The sequence below is a fragment of the Vombatus ursinus genome, unplaced genomic scaffold, assembly GCF_900497805.2.
Source record: "Vombatus ursinus unplaced genomic scaffold, bare-nosed wombat genome assembly UNPS02000582.1, whole genome shotgun sequence".
Classification (NCBI taxonomy): domain Eukaryota; kingdom Metazoa; phylum Chordata; class Mammalia; order Diprotodontia; family Vombatidae; genus Vombatus; species Vombatus ursinus.
Genome location: NW_020940360.1, coordinates 33,942,307 through 33,955,863, shown reverse-complemented (window position 1 = coordinate 33,955,863; position 13,557 = coordinate 33,942,307). Strand labels below are relative to the sequence as shown.

The window sequence follows — 13,557 nt, the reverse complement described above, 5'->3', positions numbered from 1 at the left end:
CACCTATGTTCAGTAGGTCCTTCACCAGTAGGCCACCATAGGATGAATTTTTTAAGCACAGCAACTCTTTAGGGCTTGGCCTCTCCTAAGCCATAGAAAAATCACGCCACTGGACTCAGTGGTGGGGAACCTGCGGTCTCCAGGCCCTTTGACTGAGTCCAAACGTGAAGGTAGCACTTGAGGACCTAGAGTGTCACATGTGGCCTCAAGACTGCCACATGTGGCCTCAAGACTGCAGGTTCCCCACCCCTGGTTTAAACCAAAAGGCTTGAAAATGAAATACAAACATATTCTCCTCAATGGAAGCTGAAGTGAAGAATGGGTTTAATGATAAAGTTATTTTTGCTTTGCTGAAATGTTCTCAGTCAACCTAAATATTATTGACTGAATTCAAGGCTGTTCCATATCTTTGCCAAAATGGCCCGGAGCAATATTCCTGTGAAGCACACAGTTCCCTTGTCTAGCTTAACATAACGTTGGCCTCCTTTTTGGCTCTCATCTCTTTGTTAATCCCTTGGCCTCCTTTTTGGCTCTCATCTCTTTGTTAATCCCTTTTCTCAGAGCATCTCTTCCTAGCATGCCCAAACAGTACCTTCTGTTTATAAAAAGGAAGGCTTTTTCCCTTCAAGCATAATAGCTGAAATTAAGACATGAGATCCTCTCCTTCTCAGAGTCATTTGCAGAAGGCTGTGGGTATCTTTGGCTGATTTCATGACTCTTGACATTTTCTTTCATTTAAGCTCAGTCACTGGCTGAAACTGAAGCATTTACAATTTTAAATGACAAATGTGAATGAGCTTTCCTATTTTTACAATCTTGTTCAGATACAGTCATAAAGGGTGTTAGCCTGGGGGCGTAGAGGTGGGAGTGGGGCAGCTAGGGAGTACCCCAGTCCTGGAGTCAAGAAGACTCCTCTCCCTGAGTTCAATGGCCTCAGATACGTACTAACTGTATGACCCTGAGAAAGTCACTTCACCCTAATTGCCTCAGTTTCCTCATCTGTAAAATGAGCTGGAGAAGGAAATGGCAAATCATTACAGTATCTTTACCAAGAAAACCCCAAATGGGACCATGAAGAGTCAGACACAACTGAAATAACTGAACAGTAACAGAGATAGGGGGTAGGAGTTCTTTCTCCTTCTCCCTCTCCAGGAGAAACAAGGTGAATGTTTTTTATAACCCAGTGAGATCAAAAACCAGGAAGGGGATTTTGCTGAGTTCCTTGCAGCACCTTTTAATAACTTGTAGCCTCACATCTCAACTACACTATCTGTTTGACTGTAAAAGCTACAGTTGGGAAACAAAAATGCTGATCTGTATTTATTAGCTCCTTCTGTTCATCACTAATGACAGCACAAAGTAGGTTAAGAAGAGGCTTGTGCAAATACGAACACTTCCTTTTTCTGTTGCCATGTAACAGAAAGGGGAAAAAAACCATAATGAAAATGATGCAAATGTACAGAGTTGATATTATATGAAACTAGTTCAGGAAGTGAAAAAGGGAGGGCACTGTCCCAGAGCAAAGGAATCCTTCTTATATAATAGGCTGTTTCAGACAAAACGCCCTTTGGAGGGAGCAGAAGTATATTAGAGGGAAAAGGCAACAGAGTCTCATTGTCCCAAGGGCTCACCCTGCATTTGATGCACCCTTCTTGGTAAATCCATATCTGATCGTCCGCTCCCACATCCTCCATCACTTGTATCCTGAGAAGCTTCAGATCCTCTAGGTTTCCATTGGTTGACATGAATAAACCTGTGGCTTTATTTCGAAGCCTAAAGTAGATCCGTTTCTGGGAAAACAGAAACCACCAACAATGAAGCATTATTGGGAATAGTACCGATTAGCCCCACAGTTTGCAGGAGCCTGATAGATGTGGAGGGAGAGGTAGGGAGAATTAGGATGCCGCCATGTCTCAGAGAGTCCTGGGTTCTTTCAATGAGGGAAACAAGATGCAATTCTGAAAGAAGTGCCATGGGGCAGGGAACATGCCTGCCTGTTAATAGGTGGAGCATTGGGAACAGTCCATGTTCTAAGGCTAGATACATCAGCACTTTTAAGAGTAGCCCTCAACTCAGCCAGGAAAGGGGACAAAATGTAAAGTGACTCAAGCCAATTTCAAACTTTTTAGCTGGGGATAACATTCTGAAGTCAAAGGAATGCCAGGAAAAGACAGGGGTGGAAGGGAGAGTATGCAATCATGGTTAAAACGCAGCCTTGAGAACTGCTCATGGAAAACACTAGAAAAAGAAAAAGAAAAACCATACCTGAAAAAAAGGTCTGAGAGAACCTATCTGACGGCAGCCACTGAATTCATACCAATTAGGTACATCTGCAGGTGACAGCAAGATCTGCCGTCCCCTATAATTGCTGTATTCATAAGTGACCCATCTAAAAAAAATTAAAAAGGTAACCTACAATCAGTGACAATGCTCACATCAAAAGAAACACAAATTACATTCATTGTTGGAATCTGAAAACTTTCTAGAATAATCCTTCCAAATTATAGATAAGACCAAAATCCTATCTCACTTCCTTGTCTTCTTAAACAGTCTAAAATGCTGCCTTGAAAAGTATTTATACTATAAGCAATAAACTAAAGGATACTTTTCTGTTTGTTTGGGGTTTTTTGTTTTTTTGGGTTTTTTTTTTTGGTTTGTTTTTGCTTTTTGGTGAGGCAATCGAGGTTAAGTGACTTGCCCAGGGTCACACAGCTAGGAAGTGTTTGAGATTGGATTTGAACTCAGGTCCTCCTGACTCCAGGGCCAAAGCTCTGTCCACTGCACCACCTAGCTGCCCCTAAAGGATACTTTTCTAAGGAAAAAACACACCAGCCTTTCCCTTACAAAAGGGGAAGTAGACAATAAAACTCATGTACTCTTTTAGTGAAATAGTCCATCTAGCCCTGTGAGCCATTCCTACTCTGTATAGTCAGTGAAATACGAGAGAGAGCTCACAGAATCACTCACAAATCAGAACCTTTTTGCTTAAAGTCATAGTCTCTGCTTCAAATCGTGGAAGAAAGGCTGAAGCTTGTAGTGTACCCAGTGATACTTTTCTCAATCAAGGCACACTCCAGAAGGCAAAAGTGGATATCAGAAGGTTCCTCTTGTCCACTCCACCCTCCAAAAACTTACATCATTCTTCTAACTGTGAAACTATGGGTTGGGAATCCTAACATCATAATCCTGGTTTTCTCCTACCCAGGAAAAGATAGGGGTAGAGGAGAGGGTATACAAATAGTTCAATCACAGCAACAAAAGTTTCTGTATTTTGTAAAATACAGAAATATGATATGTATAAAATACATACACATGATACAGTATTTTAGAAGTAATAATGCCTAAAGGCAACACTACATAATTTCTAATGCATTTTTTTGAAAAATAAAATACTTTCATTATTTTTTCCACTGAGAAGTAAGAGTCACCTAAGTCCTAGATGGAGAGCTGGGGAGGAGGGGGAGAATTAGAGGGGAAGGGTATACAAGTGGTTAAATCACAGACAAAATGTTTCTATATTTTGCAAAAACGTGTACATGATATAGTATATCACAAGTAATTTTGCTTAAATACCATATAATTTCTAGTATATTAAAAAAAATAAAATGCTTTCATTATTTTTTCCACTGAGAAGTAAGAGTCACCTAAAGGCTAGAGGGACCCATCAAGCTTCTCTAGCAGAATCTAAGTTTCTTCAGGGCAAGAACCTCCTTTTTGTCCTTACATCCCCAGTGCCTAGCACAAGTAGCTGACTTTTACCTAAACTTTGCATTTCTTCCAACAACTAACACAGTAGAGTTAGGCTTTGGATGAATGAATGAATGGCTAGCATTGAACAGCTGTTAATGTGTTAGACCTAAGAGGCACTTCCTAACTTAAGTATTCATTTTTAGTCATGAAAGGAAATCAAAGCAACATTATGATTCATAAGACTCACCAAGTATATACTTGTTTTTTGGGGATTTTTTTTGGCAGCCCAGACACATGATTTCATTGGTATGGGAAACTCATGATGACTACAGATAAACCATAACATGCGCTTGATTTGGTGAGATTTTTTTTTTAAACTGCATAAAACTTGACTTCATGCAAGATGCACTTGTACATTGGCCAAGGTAACGGAACAGAAATTCATAAGAGTACACAGAGTGGTGGCTTCTCAATGTGACACTTTTTTGTAACTTAAAAAATAGAATAAATAATTAGCTTACATGCCGCCAATAACCTGGATGGAGCGTATTTGAGTATTAAATCCCAGGGACCGAAGGTTTACCACTTCTTCGTTAAGTTCAATTTTTTTTCCTTTGAAGTCTTCTCTTTCAAAAAGAACTATCGTTGGTTCTGAAAATTCCTGTTTTTAAGAGGAAAGATAATACCTAGTTGTTAATTCTAGCATAATTATTAGAATTTGTATGAAGGATAGCTTGGATGTGCATGTATTATATCTAGTGATATAGGCACATATCTATACAAGAATCAATAAAGATGCAAGATCCGTCAGATTCACCCAATTAATAAATTCCTCTTTCTAAAGAACCTAAATAGTTTGTCAAATGTTAAAAATTGTTTTGACATGTAACTGGGGAAAAACAAAATATTAAGGCACGGGGAGTTAAAATTACCTAAACAGTTTAAACAATCAGTTTAAATAACTCTACAGATAAAGAAAAGGGTTTCCTGGCAGGGAAAATATATGGGCAACAGACTTTCTACTGAACAAAAAGGGAGGCAATTATGTATGTAATTCTTTTGAAAATTATCACAGAAAATGGAGGTGGGGGTGGGAATTGAGGTATAAAGAAATTGATAAAGCAATGTAACAACCACGCTAATGGAGTCTATGTCTAACTTGGCTATTTTTCCACTATGGACCAAAAAAATGTTGGTAGAGAATGCTGTCTGGGGAAGACCCACAGATGGCCCTGTAATTGTTCCATGGCATGCTGTAATCAAAGTAATCTCTCCACGCAGAAAACAGACTAAGGTAACCTTCTAGACGCCTTTCTATGTGTGTCCCCAAAAGTCAATTTTGAAAAGAAAAATTGCAGTGAGGAAAAAAAATTATCGAGTGCACACCTGCTTCAAATGTTATCAGAGGAAAGAACAACACCGGAGAAACACCAGAAGAAAAAAAACTTGCACATCCAGCAATATGAAAGCCCACAGACCCAAGAGAAACTTGCTCGTTTGTATTTGAATGACAGAGAAACCCTTCTGATCCCACACCAACCTCTCATGATAAATACATCTGAGATCATAAACAATACATCAAAAAGCTACCTGAAGCTTGCAATGTTTTCTTCCCCCAGATTAAAGTTTCATGTCATGGGTGTGGAACCCGACTGCCCAATTTATGTGCACAGGCCCCAGCATGCAAAAAAAGCATTTTGCGGCTCAGCAAACAAAAAATATCAGGTAGTAGGAATGGTCTGCATGGTCATCAGGAGCATTAAGTCTAACGAGTGCAGGGCCGTGTAAAATACCATAGGGGGTCATCACTGCTACAGAGGCTCGGAGAAATAACCCAACAACCTTGGATTTCTATAGTACTTTAGAGGCACTCCAAGCTAACTTTTTTAGAGTCTCAGCTAAAACGACATCCCAGTGAAAGCCCAACTCCCCTTAGCCGTGCATCAAATTCTAATTAGGCCATTTAAAAGTCTCAGGCACCATTAGGCTTCAAGCTCTCAAATTCTGAAAAAACACAGGTTTCCTCCCGTGGCTGCTCACAACAAAGGGATACTGTGTTGCAGTCAGCGGGTATGTGCACACACATGCCAGTGTCTGGCTATGTGGAGGGAATGAAATCTTTGTTTAAGAACATACTTGTGGGGAGCCACTTTGGGGCTGAGGAGTACTGAATTCTAGCCATCTCTGTGTGTGTAATGATCATAATAACAGCTGACATGCCTAGAGTGCACCACGCTTTACATTATCTCATCTGATTCTCCTAACAGCCCGGAGACATAGATGTTACAGGTATTATTCTGCCCATTTTACAGATGAGTAGTGACTTGCCCAAGTCTGCACAACCAGGGAGTGTTAGGACCGGCGTTCCAACTTGATCTCAAGGTCCAGCCCTCTTCCCATTCTACCATATTGTATAACTTGAGTCGAAGCAGATATATGAGTACTAGAAAAACCTCAGAGGGCATGTCTTTTACAGGTGAAGAGACTGAGGCACAGGGAGTTAAAATTACATGCACATATTACACATGTATAACCTATATCGAATTGCTTGCCTTTTCAATGAGTGGGGTTGGGAAGGGAAGAAGGAAGAGAACTTGGAATTCAAAGTTTTAAAAATAAGTGTTAAAAATTGTTTTGAGATGTAACTGGGGGAAAATAAAATATTAAATACAAGCAGGGTCACACAACTAGTAAGTGTTGAAGGTGGGATTTGAATCAAGGGCTTCCTGTCTATAAAGCCAGCTGTCTTTCCCCCAAGCCTTCCTAAAGTTGCAAATACCATCTCAGAGTTGCTACTGAACCAGCCAGCCCAGTGCTTCACTCTGTGAGCTGAAGTACAGAAGGATTCACCCCTTACATGTTTTGTTGAGGTCATCTCCATAGCTCAAGAAAAGTCATCATTTACCTATCAATCAACAATCATTTATTAAGCACCTACCACTGTGCTAGGCACCAAGCACAGAGAGACAAAAAATAATGAGGCAGACCCTGTCTTCAAGAAGTTTTTATGAGGGGACAGGTTAAATGATGCAGTGGATAGAGCGCCAGGCCTAGAGTTAGGAAGACATGGGTTCAAATTCAGCCTCATACACTTACTAGTTGTATAAACCTGCTCTTAACCTCTATTTTCCTCAGTTTCATAATGTGTAAAATGGGGAACAACAAACATGAACTTGGACAGACTTTGAGAGAAAGTGGAGGATAGAAGGGCCTGGTGCGCTGTGGTCCATGGTAGAGTCACAAAGAGTCAGACACCACTGCACAACAACCACAAAAACGGGGATAACAATAGCAAGAATCAAATGAGATAATATCTGTAAAGTGCAAAGCATAGTGCCTGGCACACAGTAAGTGCTATATCTATTTTACCTACCATCATCATCATTATTATTAATTACGTTATGCCAGGGAAAAATATGTACATAAAATCTATATATGCTTTTATATATATATATATATATATATATACACACACACACACATACATAAATTCCATGTAAGTTTATATATGTATATGTTAGTACTTATATATTCATTAAGTCTATACATGTAAATACATATACTTGTATTTAAAGTCTTTTATATACAAAATAAGTATACATCAAACATACAAACAATAAATGCGAGGTAAACTGGGGCGCTAGTCACTGGGGCGAATCAGGAAGAATTTCACAGGGAAGATGCAATATAGGTAAGTTTTTCCACTTTATAAGAATCATGGCAAAGAGTAAAAACTGGGGTAGAAATAGAAAAAAATGCCTAGGTATAAAATAATCAATAAGAAACCTCTTAGCGCGGCTAATGGAGGGCATGCCCAGGCAACCCTCTGTGGTGGTCACAAATGCCACACTCAATACCCAGCAACAGAATAAAAAGAAGTCCATGTGTCAATTTTAAAGACTGAAAAAAATTAACGTAACCAAGTGCAGACAAACCAAGCGTTCTCAAGAGGGGCCAGCCGCTAAAAACTTACATGGAAAATGATAAGACTGTCAGACCTTGACAACATAATTTATGGAGAGGAAAACTTCAGCAAGTGGGAGCTTCTTAGGAAGGTTTTGATACAATGCATTGTGGGAGTCAGATCGCATCAGTAGAGTTGAGGGTGGCTGTCCCATTTAAATTGTGTAGGAATTTTACTGTCAAACATTTCTTGAAGTTAACTGCAGCATTAGCTAGGTACCAGAAATCTTCTGTATGTAATGGATTTTCTTCCTAATGCTATTCATTCATTCATTATTTATTTAATAACTGGGATTCAGCCAGCTTCCATAAGCTTGCAGAGGTTTCCTATTCACATTGGGTGAAGGCCATCCCTAAATATCTTACACATCCATATGGCCCTTTGTACTTTCTACAGTGTCCATACTGCATGCTATCACATCCCAGCTCTAAATCCACGTTCTTCTGAGCCTATCTATTAATTCATTTAGCTTTGTAATAACCCCATGAGATGAGTAGAACAAACATCATTAAACTCTGCTGGCTTCCTTCAAGATTCTGCTCAGATCCCACCTGAGAGAGGCTTTTCTAGGTCCTCCCCACTGCTAGTCCCTTTGCACTGAGATTACCTTCCATTTTTACCTTGCATATATCTTGTACGTACATAATTATCTCCTTGTTGTCTCTACTCTCGCCCCATGCCGACCCCACTGAAAGATGAATTCTTTGAGAGCTAAGAGTCCGTATTTGCCTAAGTCATTACCTTGCTTTGTAACCCCAGCATTTAGCCCAGTATCTGGTACATACCAGGAGCTTAATAAATGCTCATTGACTCATTATCTCACAGGTGAGGTAACTGAGGGTCAGATTACTTACTTCCCTTCCCTGGGCCTCAGTTTCTTTATTTGTACAATGAGGGGATTGGACTCCATGCTCTCTAAAGTGTCTTTTAGCACCAAGTCCTAGGCCCTGAGATTTGCCCAAGCTTAGAGAGCTAGTTCATGGTGAAAGTAAACAGGTTACCAGATATACTTTTTGTGCAACTTTCTAAAAGGAAGGAACTTGAGGATATTTGTTTTACTCATCTCATGAGGTTATTATGAAGCTAAATGAATTAAGAGATAGGCTCAGAAGAGCATAGATTTAGAGGGACTATGACCCTTCTCTGAAATTTCTCACTTCATCACTGAGTTTCTGTGCTCTCCTCTTAGCAAAGCTGTGTACTCTGATAGACCATCTATTACTAACAACCGCTACAGGGCAATACTAGACTCGGGAAAACCTGTGTATTCCCCAAGCAACTGCATGCATTGACCAGGCATATGAAATCCTCCTTCTGGGGAAACAAAAAGAAGGATCTTCAAAACCCATCTGATTTTCTTTGAGATTTTTATCCACTGTGATAGGTCACACTTAAAAATGGATGGATGAATGAATGAATGAATGAATGAATGATTCTGCCAAGAACGTCAAGATAGGTCAGAGGATTGCAGAATGCTAGCTAGGATCAGCAGTTTCTACAGTGTCTGTCTTGCTCCATGCAATCTAAGGTACAGAGGATTTGTGTTTTTTTCTTATGAGGAGGGTTGCTGTGGCACCCCTTGCTCTTAGAATAATAATCTAACAGGAATTATCATTGCTTCTGGGAAAGGTCTGACAACTGCCTACTCTGTAACTCTAGTCATTATTCCTATCTTAACTCTTCAGACAAGAACCCCCCTTCCCTGGCCACCATCCCCCCATATATAGTGTTGTCTCCCTCCATTAAATGCAGGTTATCTGAGGGCAGAGACTGTCTTATTTTTATCTTTGGATGTCCAGCACCTAGCAGGCACACAGTAGGTACTTAATAAATGCTTTTTTTCATTCACTCAACACTTACGGGGATGGTGGTGATTAAAGGGTACCTGCAGGCTGGGCATGGGGGCATCTGCTTGTAACCCCAGTCACCGGGAAGGCTGAGGCTGGCAGATCTCTTGAACTCAGGAATTCTAAGCTTCAGTGGGCCGAGCTGATCAGATGTCCAGAGTAAGATCAGCACCATATCATGAGCTTCTGGGAGTGGAGGGTCACCAGGTTGGAAAAAAAAAGCTACTATGCCTGTCAGTAGCAGGACCAGGCCCATGAGCGGTCCCTTCCAGCTTGGGTGAGTTAGGGAGACTCAGCCTTTTAAAGCAGGGAAATGGGAGGGAATAATCATTTACACAGTGCCTACTATGTACCAAGCACTGTGTTCAGTACTTTTTACAAATACCTCATTTGATCCTCAAAACTGCAAAGTAGGTGCTAATATTTTTATCCCCCTTTTACAGCTGAGGAAACTGAGGCAAACTAAGGTTAAGTGACTTGCCCGAGGTTGATCACATAGCTAGTAAGTGTCTGGGGTCAGATTTGAACTCAGGTCTTCCCGATTCCAGGCCTGGGGGTCTATCTACTATGCCACTAGCTGCCTCCAAATTAACAGTAATAATAACAATAATAACAACAACAATAATAATGGGGAGTTCCAGGCCTGGAGTCAGGAAGAGTCACCTCCATGAGTAAAAATATGGCTTCAGACACTCACTAGCTGTGTGACCCTGAGCAAGTTACTTAACCCTGTTTGCTTCAGTTTCCTCATCTGTAAAATGAGCTGGAGAAGGAAATGGCAAACCACTCCAGTACCTTTGCCAAGAAAACCCCAAATGGGGTCACATAGAGTTGTACAACTGAAAAACAACTAGACAACAAAATGATATAAAACTATCACTAATATAGAGACTCAGGCAGAGCTATTTCTTTCTTCTTACCCAGTGGGGGAAGGTCTTTAGGGCTGAGTAGCATGTTATTTCCGTAATTACTGTGGAACCCTTCATCCTGAGGCCAATTATGGTAATAATTAACAGAAGCATCTAAAAATCTGTTTCTAATCTCTCCTATTCTTTTGCTTTACTGTTTGTATACAACAGTGCACTTAGCACAGTACCATGTACATAATACATTCTTACTAAATGTTTGTTGAATGACTTCTGAATTTAGAATTAGGAGAGCCCTGGGTTCAAATCCCACTTCTAACACTTTAATAGCTGGATGGCCATGGCAGAGGCAGGGAGGGGAAGAGGGAATAGTCATTTAACCTTTTTATGTCTCAGTTTCTTACTCTATATAATCAGGGTAATACTTGTGCTACCTATCTCACAAGGCTGATGAGAGAAGAGCAAATGAGATAACAGGTATAATATACTTTGCAAATTTTAAAGGCTATAAAAATAACAACTAATATCATCATAACACTGTTGTCATTTTATATCCAGGGCATACGTGGAGCTATGCTTTGGCCTAGGCTGAAACGAGTGCTTCTTCCCTTATAGAGAAGAGTTTCTCTTTGTGAGAAGAAAATATGTTACCAAGGAAGACGAAATGAGAATTGCAAAGGCACATGCCACTTGAAGAAATGCAGGTTTGTTGTTGTTGTTCAGTCATTTCAGTCGTATCTGATTCTTCATGACCCTATTTGGGATTTTCTTGACAAAGATACTGGAGTGGCTTTACCATTTCCTTCTCCAGCTCATTTTTACAAATGTGGAAACTGAGGCAAACAGGGTTAAGTGACTTGCCCAGGGTCACACAGCCAGTAAGTGTCTGAGACCAGATCTAAACTTAGGTCTTCCTGACTCCAAGTCCACCTAGTAAGCCAACCAATTCAAAAGAAATCTTTTCTGCTCTTCCAACAGAAGCCAAATTTCGGGAGAAAGACTCTTTAAAGACAACACATTCTGAGATAGATGATTCCCAGTCCAAAGAATCTGTTGTCTTTAATGTTAAAACATGTTAAGACATATAACATTATGTTATGTGCAGAATGTTAAGACACATAACGTTATAATCTTTGAAATTACCAAGGCCAGAAGAACATCTATTTTGACAAAGGCTACCTAAGTAAAAGCCCAAATGCCTTCTTATCCATATACTAATTAGGAATAACCTTAATGCAGCTGTCATAAGCCAAGGCATCATCAAAAGCATGGACAGCATGTAAGAATTTATAACTTCTGTTTTCTGTTCTTCCATTTGTTTTCAGTAATTACTTATGCCATCTGAGTTTATGTGTTAGTAAACAGTTAAGCTATATGATTTGGCCTTGTGGGGTTAAAAAAAAAAACCAACCAGAGATGTGCATGACTCCACTGGCATCAGCAAACTTCAAAAGCTCTCTGTCACATGCATATAAAATAAAACCTGAATTCCTAAGCCTGGCATTCTAGCCCAATGGCATTTAGGCCTCAACCTACCTTTCCAACCTTATCTCCTACTATTGCCCAATACAGATCCTCTGCTTCAGTCAGGCTGGTCTAATTGCCCTCCTCCCCAAAATGCCTTATACATTTACAATACATTCTCTACTTTCGCTCATACTCTTCACCTCACTGATACTGGAAGGCACTCACCTCTCCACTCTGCCTATCCAATTCAAATCCATTCTTTAAAACCCAGTTCAAATCCTACCTCCATGAAACATTTCCCTAGAGACCCCAGGCAACTGTAATCTCAATTTCCTCTAAATTCAGGTGTTACTTATTATGTGTACCACTCATTTGGCAATAAGCATCTGTTATTTTATAGTATCAGCTATCTGTTGTCTACACATGTCCTGTCACCTCTACTAGAATTATAAGCTCTATGTGGCAGCTCACAACTGCCCTCAGATTCTAAATACCTTTGTATCTCCAACAGTCCTTTGCATACAGTGGATGCCCGATAAATATTCCTTGATTAAGTCTAGCTTAACTACACTGATCTGTTTATCTACTCAACTGATACCAAGTTCCATGTTGGTGGAATTAGGGGGAAAAGCAGCCTAACAAATTGTTGAAAGGAGTGCAGACTAGTACAAACATTTTGGAGAACAGAATGGCAATGTAGGATGAGTCACAAAACAAAATCTTTTGACCCAAGAAAACTGTCACTGGATGTTCTACCCAAAAAGAAAGAATAGGGCCTATTCATAATTGATGTAATAATGTAAATAGCAAAAAAAGAAAAAAAATCTATATAATAATTAGCAAATGTATGAATAAATTATGGCATATTAATACATGTTAGAGTATAATAATTAATAATACATATGAACAGCCTATAAGGAAATATAGAAAGATCTAGTGCATAGGGAAAGAAGAATCAAAACCATATAACATATGAATTACAACTACAGTTTTTTTTTAAAAAAAAAAAGGGCAGAAAATAGAAGAAAAAAGAAAACAACCAAAAGGCAGCAGAAATTCAGGGAAGTGTGGAAAGAGAGGCAGAACCAGGGCCCGCTAGGTGGCACAATGGATAGAGCACCAGCCCTGCAGTCTCACACCAGACACTTGACACTTACTAGTTGTAAGACCCTGGGCAAGTCACTTAACCCCACTTGCCTCATCAAAAAAAAAAAGAGAGAGAGAGAGAGAAAGACAGAGAGAGAGAGAGGCAGAATCAATACTTTTTTTAAATTGTTAAATGTTTGTCAATTTGTTTGATTCTGCCTTGGTAAAAGTTAGAGGTTTAAGGTAAATCCAGTTCCTTGTTTTTCTGTGTTTACATTTGACCAAGTTCTTTCTTTTGACAATTACTAAATTCACAATTTAAAAAATGCTTTGTGTTCTTACTACAGGCAAGGTGTGCTATCATTGAAATTCAACAACTCGCTTGGGCTGGGCTAGTGCACAGAGAACATGAGAGGGGAAGACCCAACCACCTTCTGTGGAGTGAGCTCAAGTGGCAGAATGCAAGTAGGGCAGAAGGCAGAAGAAAAATGTCAAATATGTGAAATAACATTCTGGCAGAGCAGTAGTTGGTGGGCAAACAGCAGAAGACAGCCCAGCTTGGAGTGTTGTAATCAGAAATGGAACAAATGTTGTGAGTCTAAGACATGGAGATATACACAGTACCAGGCTCTACAAT

General features: G+C 39.8%; 1 protein-coding gene across 3 annotated transcripts in view; it reads right to left on the bottom strand.

Annotated features, from left to right (window-relative positions):
* The window catches only part of CRYBG1 (crystallin beta-gamma domain containing 1), a 266,595-nt gene that overhangs the window by 14,546 nt on the left and 238,492 nt on the right, over positions 1 to 13,557 (bottom strand). For all 3 annotated transcript variants that reach the window (XM_027855375.1, XM_027855383.1, XM_027855391.1), the window contains 3 exons: positions 4,212 to 4,351; positions 2,266 to 2,389; positions 1,632 to 1,790 (listed from right to left, as the gene is read on the bottom strand). In XM_027855375.1, the coding sequence (XP_027711176.1) occupies positions 1,632 to 1,790; positions 2,266 to 2,389; positions 4,212 to 4,351 (423 nt within the window). The remainder of the gene's footprint in view (positions 1 to 1,631; positions 1,791 to 2,265; positions 2,390 to 4,211; positions 4,352 to 13,557) is intronic.